This window comes from Sturnira hondurensis, unplaced genomic scaffold (genome assembly GCF_014824575.4).
Source record: "Sturnira hondurensis isolate 20B ecotype Veracruz unplaced genomic scaffold, ASM1482457v3 Scaffold0007865, whole genome shotgun sequence".
NCBI lineage: Eukaryota > Metazoa > Chordata > Mammalia > Chiroptera > Phyllostomidae > Sturnira > Sturnira hondurensis.
Window position 1 is genome coordinate 11344260 of NW_028080496.1, and position 22314 is coordinate 11366573.

Genomic DNA, 22314 nt, shown 5'->3' on the forward strand with positions numbered 1-22314 from the left:
TTCCCACACTAGGTGCCAGGATGATTATGTACTTTATCTGATTTTACCTGAAGTGCGTATTTTTCACAAGTTGGCCCCACGGGGATGACCATCACTTGACGAGGAGACAGCCAGAAAGGCCTGAAAAATATGTAAAAATACATCTTCTCAGAATGACCATTTATTACATGATTAAAAAATAACCCAAGATTTATTTAAAGTAAGGCCTACCCTGGTGGTGTAGCTCAGTGGATTGAGCACGGGCCTTCGAACCGAAGGATCACGGTTTGATTCCCAGTCAGGGCACATGCCTGGGTTGCAGGCTGGTCCCCAGCAGGGGACTCACGGGAGGCAACCATACATTGATATTTCTCTCCTTCTCTCCTTTTCTCGTTCCCTTCCCCTCTAAAGATAAATAAATAAAATATTTAAAAAAATAAATAAAGTAAGTAAGGCCTATAAGAAAGCAGCTTCCACAGAGTAGTGTGGGAGTAAACCAGATTACATTAAGAGGCAAAAGGCTATAGAGTGGACAAAAGGGGAAACTGGGCATTTTGCTAGGAAGGGGAGGGAAGACAGGGCTGGCAGCTGGGGGGGAAGGCTAATCGCCCCATAAGCACTCTGGTGAACCCCACCATGTTAGCCCGGTGCCCTCCTTTTGCTACAAAATCATCTCCCCAGTCACAAGGACCATGTGCTTCTGAGAGGGGCGCGGCTCAGTGGAATCTGTGTGGGGCCCTGGCGGAGGCGTGGCAGAGAGGAAGATCAAAGGGAATCAGAGTGGGTGTCTTTTCCAGTGAGGACACGTCACTGGCCCTCACACGGCGAAAGGGACACAAAGTCATTAACCAGCCACAGGAGAGGTGGCTGTCCCTCAGGGTTATGGTAGCACGTTAGGGATCGGGGCGATCACACATGAAGGCACATGGAGCCTTCAGGAGGGGCCTAGCGGTGGAACTGGGTGGGGTCCGAGTTGCTGAGTGCATAATGCTTGCCCTGAGGGCCATACTGGTCGTCGGTCACTGAGCGCCCACTAGGGGGAGAGAGGAGCTGCCCATTACAGAATCAGCCTCTGGCACTGCAGTACGGAAACCGTCCTCTCAGTGGGGGCTGCTGGGTGGGCAATACCACCCACTCGTGGCCCATTCTGAGCCGTCATCCCCATTCCTCTCCCACAAACCTACTTGTCCTCTATTTTCCAGTCCAGTTACTTCCCAGTCTCTGACCTTGTAGCCACAGCAACAACCGGAGCCCGAGCTCCAGCATCCCTCCACACTCGGCCACTTCCCCTCCAGGCCAAGCGGACGGCAAGATACACCCCTCAAACTCCTGCACTTCCAGGCATTGGCCTTCCCCCCTTCATCCCTGAAAGGGGCCAGGCGACGCAGCAGTTCTCTCTGGATTTGTGCCAACGTGCTGTTCAGGGCCACTTGTGAACTAGGGTTTCCTCTAAGGTCAAAGGTCACCTGGTACCCCAAGAGGTAACAACATGGGTTGAAGGTGGGAGGGCAGGTGGGTGAGAGGCGGGACCCTGGGAGCGCGGGCCTCGGGTTTCCCAGGCAGCTACTGTGCGGCTGGACATGGGAGAAGATGAGGCTACAACGCTGCTGGCTCCCCAGAGGTGAGGGAGCGTTTGGTGCCTCCCTACCCTTGTTTTCTGGTTTGGCAGCTGTAGCAAGATTTTATTTTGTTTTATTGCTTTTTAGAGAGAGGGGAAGAGAGGGAGAAAGAAAGGGAAACATCAGTGTGTGGTTGCCTTTCACGTTCCCCGTTCTGGGGGCCTGATTTGGTCGGCAACCCAGGCACGTGCCCTGACTGGGAATCGAACGTGCGACTCTTCGGTTCGCAGGCTGGTGTGTCACAGATTTTTTTACTTGCTGTTTGGACCCTTGCTAAGTATAAGGCAGGAGCCCCCAAATTTTTCATATTTGACTAATTTGATCTCTTAGGCATGAGTTTTAAGAAAAAGACACATGGATTTTCTTTTCCACATCACTTACCATTTCCCCCCATAGTTTTCTGACAGAATGGCCATCATTCTTTCCACGGAGCCCAAAATGGCCCGATGAATGATCACGGGGTTCTTCTTATCATCCCCTTCCTTGCTGAAAAAATAAAAATTACACATTGCAGTGTTTTCTTCAGATTCAGGAAGGACTTTATCTTCTTACTTTAAAGAGTTATTTTCCTAAACTATGTAAAGCAATGGCTTCCTCTTAAATCTTTCAGCGTACCATGTGATCTTTATTAAAAGTAAATTTTTCTGCCCTGGCTGGGTAGCTCAGTTGGTTGGAACGTCGTCCCAATACACCAAGGTTGTGGGTTCGGCCCCCAGTCAGGGCACATACAAGAATCAACCAATGACTGCATCAGTAAGTGGAACAACAACTTATCACTGTTTCTCTCTCTGTTTCTTTCTCTCCCTTCCTCTCTCTCTAAAATCAATAAACAAAAAAAAAATGGCTGACTCAAAAGCTGGGGGGGGAGGAATGCCTGTGAGCCTGGGGCATCTTACAGTGCCAGTGAGCGAAGGCATGCTAATTTTTACTCTAAACAAAGAAAGGGAAAGGGTGGAGCATATAAAAGGGACCCAGGAGTCAACGCAAAAGAACTACCAGTGGCAAAGGCTGGCAGGATTTGGGTGAGAAAAACTTTAAAATGTTGTATTTTATTATAACCCAAAGTATGAAATTAATATTCACAAGCCTATACTAATAGAAATAAATATAAAAACAAACGTGAAGAAGAGTCGAATCTTCCTTCCAGAATTCCAAACAGCACATGCAGACAGAAGCTCCTTCTACCCAACAGCGCCAATCCCTTCCAGAAACAGGAGAGAGGGGACCAGTTCCCAACTCATTTTATGAGGCCAGCATCATCCAGACACTAAAACCAGACAAAGACAAGAAAACTCCAAACCAATATCCCCCGTGAACACACACGCAAAAGTTCTCAACCAGCTGCCAGGAGACTGAGTCCACTATGCATCCAGACAGTGCGTGGCCAAGTGCGACTTCACCCCAGCAATGCAAGGCGCAGTATCCTCAGTGTGACCCAATGGATGAACAGGCCAGAGAAGAAAACACACGGTCATAGCAATAGACGCAGTAAAAGAATGTGACAAAATTCAACACCCGGTCATGATTTCAAAAACCCTCAGGAAGGCTGGGGGAGAGGAGGACTGCCTCAACCTGACACACAGCGTGAACAAAGACCTGCAGGTAACGCCGTACTCAGGTGTGAGCACCTGTCTGTTTTCCTAAGATCGGGAACAAGGTAACCATGTCCGCTCTCATCCAGCTCATTCGACACGACACTGGAAGGTCTAGCCAGGGCTACGGGCAAGAGAAGGCAGTAAGAGGCATAGAGACAAGAAATAAACATCCCTATTCACAGATGGCTTACCTGTCTACATAGAAAATCCTCAAAATATTATAAGGACCAAAAAACACCCCTCCCCCAAACCTCCTAGGAACTAGTAAGTTCAGCAAAGTCTCAGAATGCAACGCCAACATACAAACATCAGTTGTATATTGCAACAGCAGCAGCGAACACATGACTGCCGAAGTTAAAAATACAGTACGATGGACAGTTGCTTCCTCCACATGAAATACTTAGGTATCAATCTAACGAGACATGTACGGAGGACTTGTATGTTGAAATCTATAAAAACTGATCAAAGAAATTTAAAAAGTTCATGGATTGGAAGATGCAAATATAGTTAGCTAAAATCTATCCAAACTGACTGCTAGATTCGATTAAATTCCAATAAAAATTCCCACCAGGAGCTGTTGTAGATCGGTTAAAAGCAAAGGAAGGCCCTGGCTGGTGTAGCTCAGTGGATTGAGCGCGGTCCTGCGAACCACACGATCACGGTTCGATTCCCAGTCGGGGCACATGCCTGGGTTGCAGGCCAGTTCCCAGCAGGGGACTCACGAGAGGCAACCATACATTGATACTACTCTCCTTCTCTCCTTCTCTTCCTCTCTCAAGATAAATAAATAAAGTCTTTAAAAAAAAGCAAAGGAAGAAGAAGAACAATTCTATAAAAGCACAAAGGATTCGTATCACCGCATCTTAAGACTGACTATAAAGCTACAGTATTCAAAACAGCACGGTACGCTCACAAAACGGTATCAGTGGATCAGTGACACAGAACTGCAAACCTAGGAAGAGACCCGCAGAAATTCCCATCAGTTCTTGGTAAGGGCAAAGCGGCAAGTCGGTGAAGAAGGGCTGCCCTCAACGACCAGTGATTGGACACAGGACCGTCGGGCATCTCGATGGCACCCATGNAAAGGAAGAAGAAGAACAATTCTATAAAAGCACAAAGGATTCGTATCACCGCATCTTAAGACTGACTATAAAGCTACAGTATTCAAAACAGCACGGTACGCTCACAAAACGGTATCAGTGGATCAGTGACACAGAACTGCAAACCTAGGAAGAGACCCGCAGAAATTCCCATCAGTTCTTGGTAAGGGCACAGCGGCAAGTCGGTGAAGAAGGGCTGCCCTCTACGACCAGTGATTGGACACAGGACCATCGGGCATCTCGATGGCACCCATGAATGCCGACCTAAACTTCTCACCTCAGACAAGTGTTAGCTCAAAATGGACCTTAGATCGAAGCCTGGAGCTTAATACTTGGAAACTTCTAAGATAAAGGGTTGAAGCAATCCTCATTACCTGTGCTTAGGCAAAGCGTTTGTAGTCATGAGCCAAACACATGATCCGTACATACAAGAAAAACTATGTAAACTAGACATCGTTGAAATAAAAAACTTTTAAAGGGAACGTGAAGGCACTATAAAAAATGAAAAAAAAAATAAAGGAGCCACAGATGAGGAGAACAGATTTGCACATCATGTACACATCGAAGGGCTTGTATGTGGAACACACAACGGACTCAAAACTCAACTGGGACAGGGGCAGGTATGAGTTCCGCACCACGTGTGGCGTCTAGCCACTCACCTAACGTAGGTGAGGTTAAATCGAATAGGCAGTTGGAAGTCCAGCTGGATGGTAGCGCATTGATGCGACCTGCCGATGGCGTCCTTGATTTTTATATCAATCTGCAAAGTTAGTGACATTGGCTTAGACACGGTTGCCGTTTTTCTCTTAAACTGTGCTCTTTTTGAAGCAGATGGTCTACTTACTTTAGGGCCATAAAAGGCTCCATCCCCAGGGTTCACCTTCCAGGGTTTTCCAAAGTCCATGAGGCTCTTCTGCAGTTGCTGTTTTTTAAAAAAGAGGAGAACGTTGAAAACACCCACTGCTGCCTACGTTTGATCTCTTTTGTCACTGGCTCAGAAAAGGGAGCTCTTACAAATCTTAACTACATTCTAGTTTAGCTTAACATATATTTAGTGAGCACCTTTTGCATTCAGTAAACGACTGAGTGACGACTACATAAAGATGATTAAGATGGTAGTTGCTTTCAGGAAACACACTGTCATTGGTGGGAAAAGGAGATACTTTACTAAACTGCTCCGGAGGGACGATGCGGCCCTTGGGCCAAGGCAGGCCCGGCTTCTCAGCCCCCACCTGCTGTGACAGTTCCCAGACAGCTCTTGTCGGTTGCCCTCCTCACATCAAAGGCAAGAAATACTTGATCTTGCTGCCACCTCTGCTCTGTTTTAGGTGGATGAGAAAACCAAGGGGGTGGGGCGCCTCTCTTGCATTTCCTCCGCCTCTGCTCACATAGATGGGGAGGGGGACTGATAGGGTGAGGGAGCAGGAGGCCCACTCTGGTCTTCGGCCTAAGCCACATACGTTCTTTTCAGTTAAGCTTTCTGAAGATGCTTGTGCCTGAAGGTGGCTGGTGTACACGGAAGTATTCAGAATAAAAGGGTCTTTGAATCTGCTGCTACTCCCTATGAATACAGAGTCTTTGGGACGCTCATCCCTGGCCAGAACACTGATACGCCATCCAAAACACCATGCAAATCCCTGCCATCCCTGCCAAGGGCCCGACGGGAAGTCCGACAGTGGTGGTGTCTTGGGCGGAAGCAGAGTTGGAGCACACAGACTCCTGGGGTCCCAGGGACCTCAGTCAAGGTGGGCTGGGAGCTGGCCTTGGCTCAGGGCCCGGGAAAGCAGCCTCCCTCCTGCTTAGGAACAGCAAAGGCCACCACTATGGATGCACATCCTCCCTTTACTCTGTCTCTGAAAGAAGAGGAGACATGTACACGTGTTCGCAGGGACATTAAGTCCTGCGATGACAGACACCTCAGTCATGGAAAGAACCTGGGGGCTCTCAGGGAATTAAAGGCCCCACAGTGGCCAGGTTTGGGGGAAGAGCATAAGCAGAGGTCACTGCTTGTCACGGGGCCTCTGAGGACACAGGGATAGCAAGCCCCAAAGGGGTAGCCAGGGAAGGCTAAGACAGCTCTTGGTTTAGGTGGGTGAGGGGGCAGCAAGCGCAGGTATGAGGGGAGCCTGAACCACCCACTTCGCAGGCCTTGGCCGCGGATACTGCCTGGCACCTGGTGAAGGAGAGATCAAGGGCTCATTCCTCCTCTGCTGTCTGTCTGTCCTCCTTCCCCAGGTACACCAAGGCTTTGGCCCCCAACAGCACTGGAGGCCTCGAGTGTGTGTGAGCTGGGCTCAGACATTTTGATTTGCTTGGACCGGTGTGGCTATGTGGCTGTAGTGTTCTTAGGGATCTTAATGAGTCGTCACAACTCTGCAAAGGTGGGGCGCAGGGGAGGCTTGGGGTAGGGCTAACCGTGGGGCTAATGCAGCTCCAGGGAGCTGAGGGATTTACACTGGTTCTAGGGGGACAGGACAGACCAGAGCTGCTGAAGAAGGAGCCAGAGTGTTTCTTTAAAAACAATGACACTGGTTATCATTGGTGACTGGCACTGAAAAGAGTATAAATAGCGCTGGCTCATGCAGCTTAGTGGATTGAGTGCCAGCCTGCGAAGGGTCACTGGTTCAATTCCCAGTCATGGTACATGCCTGGGTTATGGGCCAGGTCCCCAGTAGGGGGCACACAAGAGGCAACTACACACTGATGTTTCTCTCCCTCTCTTTCTCCCTCCCTTCTTCTCTGTCTAAAAATAAATAAATAAAATCCTTTAAAAAAAGAGTATAAGCAAACCTTGATATAATCTTTAAAGTGTGAAACAAATGTATGGTACTGGCGTTATCATGAAGAGAACTAGGTCACCACATTCTACAACTGGTGTCTTTACCCCAGAGCTTCCATTCAGAATGCCACTGCATCTTCACACAAGCTGACTGAGGACACTCGGGCGCTGTCCCTGGTCACAAATATGGAGGGGAAGCACTTTGTCCCTCCTACCTTTTCAGCTTCATCCCACAGAGCCATCTCTCCTAAGAAGTTTTCAGGCCTCGTGGACAAGTTCAACTGGAAGGAGAAGCCAAAGGTGGAGTATACAGATTGCAAAAACTGCAAACAGCCCTTTATTTCCTCTTCAATCTGAAATAGGAGCAAAGAAAATATTTTAAATAGGACACCAAAGAAAATACATTATGGCATTAAAAAATCATTCACATCAAATAGATATAAAGCCCATTCTCACTGTGGATACAGTTAATGGCATGGTGTGGGTTGTCCATCCATCCTTACTTGTGTGTCCCACACTGTGCCAGGCATGCATAAGCCACCAGGGGCCCCAGTCCAGTGCTGGGGGTGGACAAGGAAGCAGGCAAAGGAGGGCACCTCACCCTGACAGTGCCACTCAAAGGGGGAAGGGCGCCTGCCCAGAGGAAGTGGCCGCCAAGCTGCAGCAGGAGGGCAGGGCACGGTCCCCCACACAGAGCAAGGGCAGGTGCTCCGGGGCAGGGGGCGGGGCGTTATGCTGAGTGTAAGGGCTCAGAGGACAGGGAAGCCACGGGGAGCTGCCCTGGGGCTCAGCCCTGTGTGATGGAAAAGGGGGACAGCAAGGGGGCAGTGGGAAGTGACCAGGCAGGAGGCAGGTGGGAGCCAGAGAAAACTGCCTTTGAAGCCAGGGTAAAGTCTGCGCTTTTTAGCCTGAGAGCAATGGGAGAATCAGTGGGGTTTTTTTAAGGAGACTAACATGACCCAACTTGTCCTTTCGGAGTGTGGGAAATGGATCGGCAAGGGTAGGAGAGCGGCCCATAACGAAGCTGGTGGGATTTCAGATGCGCGGTGATGGTGGCCTGAACCAGTGAGAAGCATCGGAAATGGAGGGAATCTGATGCGTTTGCAGGTCAGCTGTCCTTTCAGTGACTGAGTGACAGTGATCACCCCCCTTAAGCCCTGTGCTGGATGTGGGGCATACAGGAATGCATAAAATTATTCAGGAATTAGTCACATGTCTAGGGAGAGCTATCGATAGGGCTGGTGATGAACTGGACAGGGGTGAAAAGTGAAGGCCACCGGGGCGAGCCCGGGGCCCCAGGAGGAGGGAGAAGTGGCGTGGGAAGCGAAAGAGGAGCCAGTTCCGGAAATGGCTACAGAGAGGGTGCTTGGGCTTCTTCCATCAGCATGTCGCAGCTTGCATCACGTAAGTCCTTTGCATATTTTGTTAGATTTCCACCTAAGTATTACTTTTATCTCAAGTGATGATGAATGACACTGCATTTTTAATTTCTTCATCCCTGCGCTCACTGCTAGAAGAAGGAAGTATGATTGGCTTCTGCATGCAGACCTTGTGCCCTGCGATGTCAGAGCTGCAAAATACAGGCAGAAGGAAAGGATAGAATTGAAAGGGGAAACAGACAGATCCACAGTGTAGGTGGAGACCTCATCACCCTTCTCTCACCAATTGATGGGACAACTAGACAGAAAACCAGTGAGGAGACGAGCGAACCCCGTATCCCCATTGACCTCCAGGCTCTCAATGTCACTTAGAAAACAATCCACCCGGCCCTGGCTGGTGTGGCTCAGTGGGTTGAGCAATGGTCTGCGAACCAAAGGGTCACTGGTTCAATTCCTAGTCAGGGCACATGCCTGGGTTGTGGGCCAGGTCCCCATTAAGGGGTGCATGAGAGGCAACTACACACTGATGTTTCTCTCCCTCTCTCCCTCCCTTCCCCTCTCTAAAAATAAATTAATTAATTTAAAAAAGAAAACACTCCACCTGACAACAGCAGAACGCACGGCTGTTCAAGGGCCCACAAAACATGCACACCAAAGTGGGCTGCATCCTGGGCCACTAAACATACTTCGACCAAATTTTTATAAGTTGAAGTCATACAAAGTGTTTTTTTCTACCGCAGTGGAATTCAACTAGAAATCAATAACAGAAAGCTAAAACGAAAATATCCAAATGCTTGGAAACTGAACACACACTTCTAAATAAGCCATGGGTTCAAGAGGAAATCGCAAGAGAAATTAAAGAGAAAATACACTGAGCAGAGTGAAAATAAGAATACAACGTATTAAAAGCCATGGAGCAAAAGCAGTGCTAAACGCTAACGATACAGCACTAACTGTGTTTATTATAAAAGAGGAAAAGTCTCAAGGCAACAACCTAGGCTCCCATCTCACGATCTAGGGGGCAAAAAGGCAAAAGAAACCCAAGACAATATGAAATCTGTAAATACCTCCAAAGAAGCTGTCCAGTTCATCTAGGTCATTAAATTTATTGGCATAAAGTTGTTCATAGTATGGGCTTATTATCCTTTCAATATTTATAGATTATCTAGTGATCTCACTTCTCTCATTCCTCATGTTTTTAATTCATGTCTTTTCTTTTTTCTCGGATCAGTCTGATTAAAGGTTTATGCATGTTGTCGGTCTCAGTGAATCAATTTTTGTTTTTCTACTGATAATGCATATTGTTTTTCTTTTTTCGATTTCATTATTTCTGGTGTTATTATTTTCTTCCTTCTGCTTACTTCTAATGTAATTTGCTCTTGTATTTTTAGTTTATTAAGTGGAAGCTTAGGTTCTGATTTGGAACACTCTTCTGTCCAAGTGTAGGAATGCAGCGCTACACACGTCTGTGCAGGACCATGTTAATGACACCCACAAATCTGGATGTGCTATCTTTCCGCTCCCCTTCATTTAGCATGTAATGTTTTCCAATTTCTCTTTTGATTTCTTCTTGGACACATGGGTTGTTTAGAAGTGTGTTATTTACTCACCAAATATTTGGGGATTTTCCAGTTAACTCTCTGTTATTGACTTCTAATTTAATTCCACTGTGGCCAGAAAACACACTTTGTATGCGCTGAATCCTTTTAAATTCATTCAGCCTTGTTTTATGGCCCAGAATATTGTCTATATTTTCTAAAAGATTTTATTTACTTATCTTTGGAGGGGAAAAGAAGGAGAGAGGGAGAGAAATATCAATGTATTGTTGCCTCTTATGCATCCCTTGCTGGGAACTGGCCCACAACCCCTGCATGTGCCCTGACTGGGAATCGAACCGTGATCGTGTGGTTCACAGGCCCACACTCAATCCACTGAGCTACACCAGCCAGGGTGGAATATTGTCTGTCTTAGTAACTGCTCTCTGTGCACATTCAAAGGATGTGTACTCTGTTATTGGTTGGAGCATTCCATAATTGTTGATTAGGTCAAATTATTGGATAGTGGCCCTTCACGTGACATTTTAAATTTGAATTAATGTGAAAACCTGCAAAAAAGTAAAGTCTAATTTCTACACAATATTGAAAAACAAAAACATCCAAAGTCCTTGAGATATTAGACTGAATGCATTTAAGTGAATAAAACTGGAGTAAGCTTGTAAGAAAAACAGTAAGTATCACGTGAAGAGATTACTAATCTGTGGATCCAAGTTAGAGAGGGACAGAGTGGCAGAGCTGAATGAGGCCTCGGAGACCAGACCAAACTTCTTATTTCACAGTGACTCTGAGAGACTGAGAGACACTCTAAGACTCAGAGACCGAAGCAAGGCACGGAATCTGTGCCGACCACGCCTCCCAGCACCGAAGGCTGTTCACCTGCTCCACCGTGCAGAAGATGTGTGCGTCATCCTGCTGGAAGCGTCTGACTCGGGTCAAGCCACTCAGAGTTCCCGACAGTTCATTCCTGTGAAGAACTCCAAAATCGGCAAATCTAACAGGCATTTCCCTCCAAGACCGCGGACGATGGGCAAACATCAGGCTAGAGAAGAGGCAATAAACACACAGCTTTCACTTAGCATGGGAAAGATTAAATAACTATGTAAAAATATTAACAAATTACAGTTACGCCTCGAGATCTGTAAACCCTTTACCCTGATCACAAGTTTTAGGAACATTTCTTCTCCTATGAATCACTGAACCTTGAACTTGCATCACTACAGTGTCCTAAGAACCAGAAACCCCTACTGCCATTCCCCCATTGAATTTCCACTCACCCTTTACAATTCATTTCAAGGGCTGCTTTGTGAGTGAGGCCTTCCCCAGACAGGGCTGGCTAGGCTTCCCTCAAGCTCCAAGGGGACCTGGAACAGGCCACTATTTTGACATCGGTCTTACTTTTTAAAAACTGGCTCTCTATACACCTGTCCCTGCCCCACTCTGCTCCCTGAGGGAGTGGGCTGCCTTCATCCCCTGTGTTTCTAGCACCAAGCACTATGGCTAAGGCTCTCTGTCAAGTTCATGGCTTCTCTTCTGCAGAAATCACTCCGGCGGCTCCTGTGTCCCCTCCCTACCAAGCCACTGATATGTGACTTTCAGAGGCATAAAAATACAAAGTTACGTTCTCTTCTTCCCCTCAGCCTTCCTCATAATTAGGGCTGAGATCACAGGCTACAGCTGCAAATGGCACCTCGTGGGAAACTGAGTTAACGCGTGTTTTAGAGGATGCAAAGCGCTAAACAGACCTGCATCTCCCATTTAAAAAGACAGGTTATAAAGCCCTGGCTGGTAGCTAAGTGGATTGAGCGTGGGCCTGCAAACCAGAGGATCGCGGTTCGATTCCCAGTCAGGGCACATGCCTGGGTTGCAGGCCAGTTCCCAGCAGAGGACGCATGAGAGGCAACCATGCACTAAAAAGACAGGTTATAGACTATTTACCTGCCAATTTTCATGCAACTAAAGGTACATATATATTCTTTACATGCTGCCAGCATAAAGCTAAACTTCTTTCAGTATTTACTCAAAAGGACAAAGTTTTCTTCAGTGTTCAGAGGTTTGTTTTAATAGGTACCTTCTAAAGCCAACTTACTATGAACAACTTTATGCCAATAAATTTAATGACCTAGATGAAATGGACAGCTTCTTTGGAGGTATTTACAGATTTCATATTGTCTTGGGTTTCTTTTGCCTTTTTGCCCCCTAGATCTTGAGGTGGGAGCCTAGGTTGTTGCCTTGAGACTTTTCCTCTTTTATAATAAACACAGTTAGTTTCTGGTGTGGAGAATTGTGTCTGTTCACACCCAGCTGGGTGTCTTATAAGCTTAATTTGCATACCAACTTTATGATAATTACATTCTTGCACAGAGTCTAAGACAATGCTGAGTGAAAGATGAGCCATTACTTACGTACCACTAAGAATAAAAATAACACATTCATTAAATTACGACATAGTGCTAGGATGTGCCGATTGTAGGTGCATCTCAATTTCAAAGATGTCGAAATGACGGAGGAAACGTTATCTGGAATCGATGAAACCCAGTTGCCCATTCATTACAACCTCACTGGTCTTATTATAATCAATCCAAACAACATGTGAGAACAAAATGTTTGGCAAATGTATGTACTTGAAGTGTGTTATGACTATGAACAGAAAAACTGTAATAATTTATAAAAATTCATACATAGTCCTAGCTGGTGTAGCTCAGTGGATTGAGCACTGGACTGCAAACCAAAGGGTCGCTGGTTTGATTCCCAGTCAGGGCACATGCCTGGGTTGTGGGTCAGGCCCCCAGTAGGGGGCGTGCGAGGGGCAACCACATAATGATGTTTCTCTCCTCTTTCTCCCTCCCTTCTCCTCTCTCTAAAATAAATCAATAAAAAAAAATTAAAACAAAAAAAGGATGGGTACATAATATTATCTCTAAGGAGCACAAAAAATTAAATGCTTTCCAGCTAACACCTGCCAAAGATCAATCATTTCTTAAACAGTAAACTCATTCTCCGGAGTGAAATAACTTGGCAAAGACGGCTAGTAACCAACATCCTTCAGGTTAAAGGAATCGCTTGGCTCCCCAAGCCAAAACGCCTAACAACACTGAAAGTTCGTTGTGATGGAGCGGGCTCTGCGCTCCCGTGCAAAGGTCTGCGTGACATTCAGTGCTCACCAGTGCCCTGGGCAGTTCATGGGCTTCAGGGCGAAGGTGTCTTTCTCCACATCGAAGGAGAACATGTTCTCACGGTAATGCTGCCAGTGGCCCGAGACTTCCCAGAGCTTGCTGTTGTACATGGTGGGGGACAGCACTTCCGTGAAGTGACGGCGGTGATACTCCTCCTGCAAGAAAACGCACTTGAAGTTCGCCATACCTGCCAGGGCAGACCACAGAGCCAGGCAAAGTCACGCCGAGAGCCGGGTTTTGAAACTCAGGGCGATTTCCTACCCATTTATGATGACTGTGCCCTCAGCTTCAGGTACTTCCAGCATCATGAAAGAAGGGTTAGCGCATGCTCAGTAGAATGTTCACGTTAGGTATATTTATTTTACACTGTGCAACAGTACACAATATAGAATGCTTGAATTCTCTGGAAATTAGTAATGGAAATATTTATAAAAGCCTATGTCTACAGGGCCAAAGAGAAAAGCAGAGGAGAGGAAGGTGACATATTCCTGAATCCGGAAAGCAGAACCGCCGCCTTGGCAGAGCTGGGAGACTGCAACTGAAGGCGGATGGGGAAACAGGCCGACTCTGGCTGACAGCGCTCCTAGGGCCCGCATTTTTAAGGCACTGGTCCTGTCTTCTGTTTTTTAGGTTTTCACTGAAAATTTAATTGCCATTCTGATACCCAGTACTATGTCTTTGGCTTTTTCTCTCTCTGGAAACTTTTAGAATATTACTTTCTTTATCTCTAAAGCTTTAGAATCTCTCAATAATGTGCCTTGGTGCCAAGGAAAGAATGCTTTTACAAACAAAGGAACAACAACAAAAAAAAATCAGACATACCTCTGTTGGAAGCTGAGCCCATTTGGGGTTGGGGGCCCCTATACTACTGAACCAACAGGCAGAGAATGACTTCTGCTCCTGGCCAGGATGACGGACCCCCGTTACAGGACAGACAGTGCGCTGTTACAATGGAGTGACGAGGACCCCCATCCGGAATGCGGGGGGTGGGGGTGGGGCTCAGGCATTTCCATGAACCCTCGCAACCCTCACCAGGATGGATCACTGACAATTTGGATCCTTTGGGAAGAAGATGTGGGTCTCCCACTATTAGGGGTTGAATTGTATCCCTCCCAAAAAGATAGGCTGGAGTCCCAGTCCACAGGACCTCAGAATGGGGCCTTGCTTGCAAACAGAGGCTTTGGCGAGGTGACTGAGTTAAGAGGAGGTCGTTAGATGGGTCTCGCTCCAAGGGGACCAGTGTCCCTACAGAAAGAGGAAATTTGGAGAGAGAGAGAGAAACAGATGACACATGTGGAGGAAAGATGATGTGAAGACACATGAGAAGTGAGGAGAAGGCCGTGTGAAGGCAGAAGCCTGGAGCGAGGCCCTGACAAGCCAGGGCGCACCAACCGTGGCTGACCTCCCACCCCTCTCAAAAAACTCGCAAAGAGGGACTGATTCCCCTCTGGGTTTCAGACGGGGTGTGGCTCTTCATTCCCCACATCTGGCCCTTAGAACTGCAAAATGATACCTCCCTGGGACTCAGGGCCACTCAGTTGTACCATTACTTTGTTAGACAGCCCGAGAAACTAGCAGACCCGCCAGGGAAAGCCCTGTCCGTCCGAGTTGCTGGCAGGGAGAGGGGCATGTGGAGTGGGCGGTGGGAGGCAGCGGCGCTGATTTGCCCACTCGCATCCATTTCCACAGGCTGAGGCTAGACCCGCTGCATTAAATATTCTTTCCTGCCTGCTGAGACAAAGAGCACGGTGGTGGCTAATGTCGCAACTTAGGTTTCCAATGGCATTGAGCTGACCTCACCCCACATGGTGACACATTGGCTGACAGGACTTTGGGTGAACAAACAAATGTCTTCCTCCAAGCAAAGGACAAAAGCTGACTCTGAGTGACCAAAGGGGTGGGCTGTGCTGGTTCCTTTCATTGGCCACCTCCTATCCTGCCCTGTAGTGACCCGCTTTTCTGTCCTCTGTGCCCTGCTGTGTCCCCACAAGATGATTTCTACGGATGATACCACCAGGCTTCCCTGCCTTCTGACGTCTGGTTGCGTTTGACCAATGAGAGGTTCTAAAAGCATCCAGAGGGGGGCAGAAGAGAGAAGTCAGGATATTTATGCCCCTCCCCCACTCCTTCCTCGCTTTGGGTTTATTCTGCCTGTGAGTTCTTACAGTTTCTGTTAAGTGGCCTCTCCCACAGCTTCAAGCTCTCCCGGGGTTCGGGCAACATGATTCTTTCTTACCTCCTCTGGCCAAGGGGGAGGGAGACCTGGGTTGGTGACCGCTAGGTACAGGACACCCCCTGTGAGGTACCTTGACCAGGCCCGCGCCTCTGTAAATACTTCCTTCACCAGACGCTCTTCAGTTAAACCCTTGAGCTCACCTGTCAGGATCGTCCCTGCACAGAAGGTCAAGGTTTTGAGATACTAAACATCTTCAAAGACAAGTTCGCTTTGGGATGTGGACTTCCGCCAAGATGGAGGCATAGGTGGAAACACTGTGCCTTCTCCCACAGCCAAGTTTGAATACAACAAAGGTTTGGAGAACAAGGACACAACCAAAGACCAGAAAACGGAATTATACGGAAGTCCGACTACATCTAACTGTTCAACGGGGACAGTAAGAGAGGCGGAGCCAGCAGCGGAGCAGGGTCGGGCAGGACAGATCCCCCGACCTAGGTGTGCAGGCAGCCTGGAACCAGCTGGGGTGTGGGGCAGACTGACCTCGGTCGCACATTTGCGCACAGTGAGACGGACCACGCAGGCCCCAGGGGACAAACCCAGTGGTGGAGGGCTGACGGCGGTGGCACATTCGAGTGCAGTGGAATGAAACGCATGGGTCTGGTGACGGTGGTGGCTGCAGTGCCGGTGGGGGACACAGCGGCAGGCGGCAAACGGGACACAATTGTTCCTCTTTGACCCCGCCCCCACATACAACGTCACAACCCAGCGACTGAGTTACCCTGCTCTAGTGAACACCTTAGGGCTCCAATCCTGCTACGGAACAGGCACGAACAGCCCAAAAGATGGCACAAGAAGAACTCAAAGTCCCAGAGTCGATAATTCTCAGCGACCGAGAAATTGCCAGCCTCTCAGAAACACAATTCAAGACACTGTTTATCAGGATGCTCACAGAACTGGTTGATTATAGTCACAAATTAGAGGAACATATGAAGGCTAAACTAATTGAAATGAAGGGAAATGTCCAGGAAACCAATAGCGATGGAAAGGAAACTGGGACTCAAATCAATGGAATGGACCAGAAGGAAGAATGAAACATCTGACCAGAAAGGAATGAAGAAATGAGAATTCAAAAAAATGAGGAGAGGCTTAGGAACCTCCAAGACATCTTTAAACGTTCCAACATCCGGATTATAGGGGTACCAGAAGGGGGAAAGAAACAGCCACGAGTGGAAAACTTACTTGAACAAATAATAAAGGAGAACTTCCCCAGTCTGGCAAAGGAAATAGACTTCCAGGAAATCCAGGAAGCTCAGAGAGTCCCAAAGAAGTTGGACCCAAGAAGGAACACACCAAGGCACATCATAATTACATTAGCCAAGACTAAAATGAAGGAGAGAATCCTAGAAGCAGCAAGGGATAAGGGGACAGTCACCTACAAAGGAGTACCCATCNCACCCTCTTCCCCCACCCCCAGAGCAGCTGGTGTGGCAGGCAGCCCGGAGCAGCGGGGCAGCCCCCACCTACTTCCGGCCTATTGGGCGCTTCCTGGATGGTGGGCTGCTGGCCAACAACCCCACGCTGGACGCCATGAGCGAACACTAACACAGGGCGGTGGGAGGAGGAGAAGGGGGGAGAAGGCACAGAAAATAGCATAGATGGTAGGTAGAAAATAGATAGGGGGGAGGGCGAGAATAGTGGGGGAAATATAGAATCTAAAGAACTTGAGACACGTGGTTATAAACTAAGGGGGGGGGAGAATGGTGGGGGAGGGAGTGTGCGGGTGGAAGGGAATGAAGGGGGGGAACAGAACAACTGTAATGGTATAATCAATAAAATATATTTAAAAAAAAACAAAGACAAGTTCGCTTTGGAAAGGCATTGAATCCGAAGGTGTGGGAGCAGGAGGCGAACACTCTCCCTGTGGGTTACGAGTGGAAGCTCGAGGGGAGCTATGGTTCCCTCCGCCCCACAGTCCCAGCCGGGCAGCCACGTGTCGGGCAGACAAGACTCCAGCAAGTGAAATGGTGTGGCTGGGGAGCTTCCCCGAAGGAGCCCTGCCGCACTGCTGGTGGGAATAGGAAAGAACAGTCCCTTTAGAAGGCTGCTGGCATTTTCCTGGAAACTCAAGTTCACCTTGTGACGCCAAGATCACGCTCCTTGGTGCTTATCCAAGTAAAATGGAAGCTGATACTCACACAGAAGCCCTGTGCTGAGAACGCCGAGAAAGCCACTTGGGATGTGCCTGGGCCACTTCCTCTAAGAAGAAAAGGGTATTCAAAGGGCAGAACCAGAGCCCAGGGGGAACAGAACTGAATGCTAACCTTCCTGCATTTTTTGACCTAAGAGCATCTCTAGTTATTTCTATACACAACACCCAGCATATTAATAACAAATTACTACATATGGGAAGAGGCGAGACCACATAACAGAAAGCCAAGGAAAGAAACAGTTCACGTCTCTACAACGTTTGTGTCTGTGTGTGTGTTTTGCACAGAAGGGCCAATTTTTTCAGACAAGGGTATCTGGGAGTTCAGAGTTATCAGCCTCATCTCTGTCTGCCAAATATTCTCATTCCAAGACTCAGGGCCCCGTCCTGCCTACCTGTACCCTTACCTTAGCGTAAGAGACCTTGGGGGCTGTGGACTTAAATGGCCGCACACCTCCGCAACTCATGCGATCAGACCTTGGGCCTGACCATCAGCCATGTCTGTCCTGCATCTATAAGAGAGAAGAGACCCCTTGAAGGCCGCCAACGGAGGCTTCTGTCTGCTTTCCACACACTCCACCCCCACCTAGAGTTCAAGGTGCTGGGGGCTACGCTGACTTTCCAGCAGAGACGGTGCATCATTGCCACCTGCTCGAGTCTCTGATGATGTTCAGTGATTCTCCAAGTCTCACCGCTCTGCTCTCTGATCTACTGTGGTTTCATATCGGCCAACTCCTGTGGAAGATACGAGCCTGGGGGGAGAGTCCACACAGCGCAGCTTCCCAGGGCGTCGAAGAGAAGAGAAGAGGAAGGGGAAGAGACGGGTGACTCAGGGAGGAACCAGCACGTAAAGTGCTTTCCCGAGTGAGAAAGAGAAGCAAGAAGAGGGACCAGGAAAGAAGAGAATCAACACAGAAAAGAGATGGGGGGAGAAGCCAGGATGGTGGCGAAAAGACGTCTTAAGACGTAATTCTGCGGTGAGAAGATCAAATTTGGGGAAAAATTACTGAGAGATTACCCAAACCAGCAGAAGGCGTCACGAGGAGTTTCAGGAGCCCGGACAGGAAGGCAAGGATGAATCAGAGACGGGCACTTAGAAAGCGGGGTCAGTGAAAAGTTTAGGTGGTCACTGATTGTGAGACAGACAAGAGGAGCACAAGAAAGGAAATGTAGCCTTGATGGTGTGGCTCAGGGTGTTGGGCACCATCTCAAAAACCAAGAGGTCTCAGGTTCGATTCCTGGTCGGGGTACAGGCCTGGGTTCAGGTTTGGTCCCCAGTAAGGGCGCGTGTGACAGGTAATCGATCAACATTTCTCTCTCAGATTGACATTTCTTCCTCCCTCTCTTTCTCCCTCCCTTCCCTTCTCTCTCAAAATAAATAAATAGAATCTTTTTTTAAAAAGCAAGGAAACGTAACCCTAGTAGTTCAGATGGATCACATCTGAACAGTATCTACAGCACACAGTCCTACCAGAGACTTACTAATCTATGAACTTGGCCTACAGGCTAGTATTTTCCAGAGCTGTCTTCTCACTCTTTGCTCCGGACCAGCCCAGACAGGGCCGGAGCAGGGGTGCTCCATGGCCCGCACTCTGAGAAGGGTCAGCACTCTGAGGTGGGTAGGACCCCCTCCCCTCTCCTCTTTCACGAGGAGCCCCACGCTGTGTCTGTCTACTGCTTACCTTTGCATTGTACATGCCCTAGAAACTTACATGCATAACAGAGGCATTTAATAAAGTCCAAGAACGCACGTAATTTGGGGAAAATACAATTCATCTCAATGTTTTTATGAAAAGGTACAATCTGGTATTTCTCTGTTAGGCTCAAAATTCTGAATGCTACTAAAATAAAGTTAATGGAAACGGCTGACCATTTTATTTTACTATGAGAGAAAACGGAAACGCAAAATGCACTTGAATAAGAATAAAATCCTTCCACAATTAACTTACGCGCATGAAATCCATGAGTGTGTTATAAATGAAGGCTCCTCTGGGCAGGAAAAAACAGCTTCCAGGACTCAGATCATGGAAAAAGAAAAGTTCCTGATCCTAGAATAAAACAATAACTGGATTTCAAACTTCACTGTCCGTGCTTAATATTTACTGTGCACTTGATATGCTACAAGTAAAACATATACTCAGCTATCATTTCCATTTTCTAATAATTGACATCCCCAAGTCCTCAATACTTCTCTCTAACTATACGTAATAGCACGTGGAAAACTGCAATCCATACTAATGGCTACTAAGCTTTGCCCTTAGCTTTTATTTCCCCTTATATTCACTGCTACTTTCTTCCTTGGCATCTGGGAGGGTGGGTCTCGTGGGGAGAAAACATTACAAAAAGATGAGAAAGGTCCAATGCTGGAGGAGGACTCTCAGTAATGGTGACCATGACCACAACCCCCACATACTGAGAGCCCAGTCCACGCGGCCACCATCTCCAGTGTCCTCCTCTCTTCCACCAGGCAGGCTACTCAGCAAGACATGGGCATGTGGAATTCCACCAGGGACTGCCAGCCCATCACAGGACACAACTCAGCAGTGGCAGGACTGAGGTTAAAACCCAGGTCTTCCTGCTTTCAAATCTCATTCTTTCCTTCTGCTCTGCCTCCCAAATACACAGCATGTTCTCAAAGTATTCACACGTTTCGAAAAACAATGTCATTTGCCCTGGCTGGTGTGGCTCAGTGGATTGAACACCAGCCTGCGAACTAAAGTGTTGCTGGTTCGATTCCCAGTCAGGGCACGTGCCTGGTTTGTGGGTCAGGCCCCTGGCAGGGGACTCGAGAAGCAACCCCACATTAATGTTTCTCTCCCTCTTTTTCTCCTTCCCTTCCCCTCTCTAAAAATAACTAAATAAAACCCTTAAAAACGTTATTTTTTATATCATGATACAAATGATATACGAATGAGAGAAGGGGGTAATGGTTTAAGTCTGATAAAAGACACAGGAAGGAAAGAGGTCAGACGGCATCGGCGTTAGCAGGAAAGAACTCAACAACAAACTCTGAGTGCCAACAAAATAGAAGATGGGAGAAGAAATATTATTTTTCAAACAATTCAGTTTGGAGACATCATCGTAAACCAACAGAGGCATATGGTATCTCAGCAGGGTTTGGGGTGCCTGGCCTACCTTCCCGATTTTCCTGTGGTCTCGGCTCTTGGCTTCCTCTTGCAACTTTTCCCAAGTTTTCATCCTCTTGTTATCGGGAAAGGAAATCCCATAGATCCGCTGCAGGGTTTCCATTTCAGGATTGCCCTCCCAGTACGTGGAGGAATTCTAAACATCAAACCGTATCTCACTGAGCATACCTGACATCCTGTTATCAAATCAGTCTTAAATATGTACACATTTTCCAATATAGCATCAGCACAGCTTCCTTAACAGTGACTTTTTATGTGTGGGAAAGGAGCCTGAACTGGTTCTAATGACTCCTTCCCAGTCCAATTGCAGCGGTCAGTTAGGGAGAGAGCCTGCGGTGGGTTCTCGGAATGAAGAGTGAGAGACGGCGGCAAGAACGGAAGGCTGCACAGCAGCCTTGACGGCCTCGAGGGGGGCAGTGGAGGAAGGGCAGACAGGAAGGGAAGCTCGGCCGTGCGGGGCCACAGCTCATGGTTAACGACAGCTGCCGTCAGCATTCGTTCATGTATGTGGGAGAAAGTCAAGGTCAGGACAAGTCAGCCTCATGCCTCTTGATTCCCAGGGCAATGTTTTCTCCATTCTGCCACCGTGCGCCCTTTGGCTTTGGCTTTGGCTTTTTCCTACAGTGCATATTCTACGTGCAGATAAATGTTCTTGCTCACATTAGGGTGATTCAAGAAAACCACAATAGCATATAAAAAAAGAAATGCATTATAACACTTAAGGTCAGATTAAATGATAATCAAAGGCTCTACATGCCGTGGCTGGTGTGGCTCAGTGAACTGAATGCTGGCCTGTGAACCAAGGGGTTGCTGGTTTGATTCCCAGTCAGGGCATAGGCCTGGGCTGTGGGCCAGGTCCCCAGTAGGGGGCGCATGAGAGGCAATCACACATGGATGTTTCTCTTCCTCTCTTTCTCTCTCCCTTCCTCTCTCTCTGAAAATAAACTGGATAAAATCTTTTTTAAAATGTTATATGTAATATCCTAATTATCAAAATTGTTTGAAAAACTATTTTTAGGAGCCCAAGTAAAAATCAAATAATAAAGTGTTTTCTAAAATAACATGATGTTCACATTATAAAAGATATGATTGAAATCCCTAATTATTTAGTTCACCTTAAGTTTGCTATATTAAAAGTAGTAAGTCCTTACCTTGAAAATTTTTATGGTTTTAATTTTTCCAGTGTGTCTCACGTGGGGGCCTTTACACAGGTCAATTAGAGAACCGCACCTATAATGGAACAGTGAAGACACGCTCACACACAGTTACGGTTTTCCAGATTACCCATTATGAACCACATTCTTATATGTTTTAGTGAAGGATTTCACCTGATTGTATATTGTGGGGCAATTTTTCATTTAGGGGCAGCTTAAATTAAGTTTTAATTTATTGTATAGGAAAGAGACAATTCATCTAGCCTCAGATGTCAGTCTTTTCCCTTTATCCAAACTCAGAAGCTACAGATTCTTCTGGAAAAAGAAAACCATACAGAGACACCACTTTGAACTATAACGTCCCCAGGCTCTTAAAAGCCACCCGTTGTTGCATAATCAAAACTCCACTTCCCTGCTCTCTGCTCCCGTCCAAAACCAAAGTCACCTGAAAT

At 47.4% G+C, this 22314-nt stretch overlaps 1 protein-coding gene across 3 annotated transcripts in view; it reads right to left on the bottom strand.

The window, feature by feature from the left end:
• Nucleotides 1-22314, bottom strand: part of TARS3 (threonyl-tRNA synthetase 3) — a 43481-nt gene that overhangs the window by 3226 nt on the left and 17941 nt on the right. For 2 of the 3 annotated variants that reach the window (XM_037053759.1, XM_037053758.1), the window contains exons 8-17: nucleotides 21860-21938; nucleotides 20698-20844; nucleotides 19512-19610; nucleotides 13169-13335; nucleotides 10884-11046; nucleotides 7288-7425; nucleotides 5138-5215; nucleotides 4953-5053; nucleotides 1980-2084; nucleotides 48-120 (exon numbers count right to left, since the gene is read on the bottom strand). In XM_037053759.1, the coding sequence (XP_036909654.1) occupies nucleotides 48-120; nucleotides 1980-2084; nucleotides 4953-5053; nucleotides 5138-5215; nucleotides 7288-7425; nucleotides 10884-11046; nucleotides 13169-13335; nucleotides 19512-19610; nucleotides 20698-20844; nucleotides 21860-21938 (1150 nt within the window). Of the gene's footprint in view, nucleotides 1-47; nucleotides 121-1979; nucleotides 2085-4952; nucleotides 5054-5137; nucleotides 5216-7287; nucleotides 7426-10883; nucleotides 11047-13168; nucleotides 13336-19511; nucleotides 19611-20697; nucleotides 20845-21859; nucleotides 21939-22314 lie in introns of those variants that run through there. The other variant, XR_005067529.1, reaches the window with a different exon arrangement.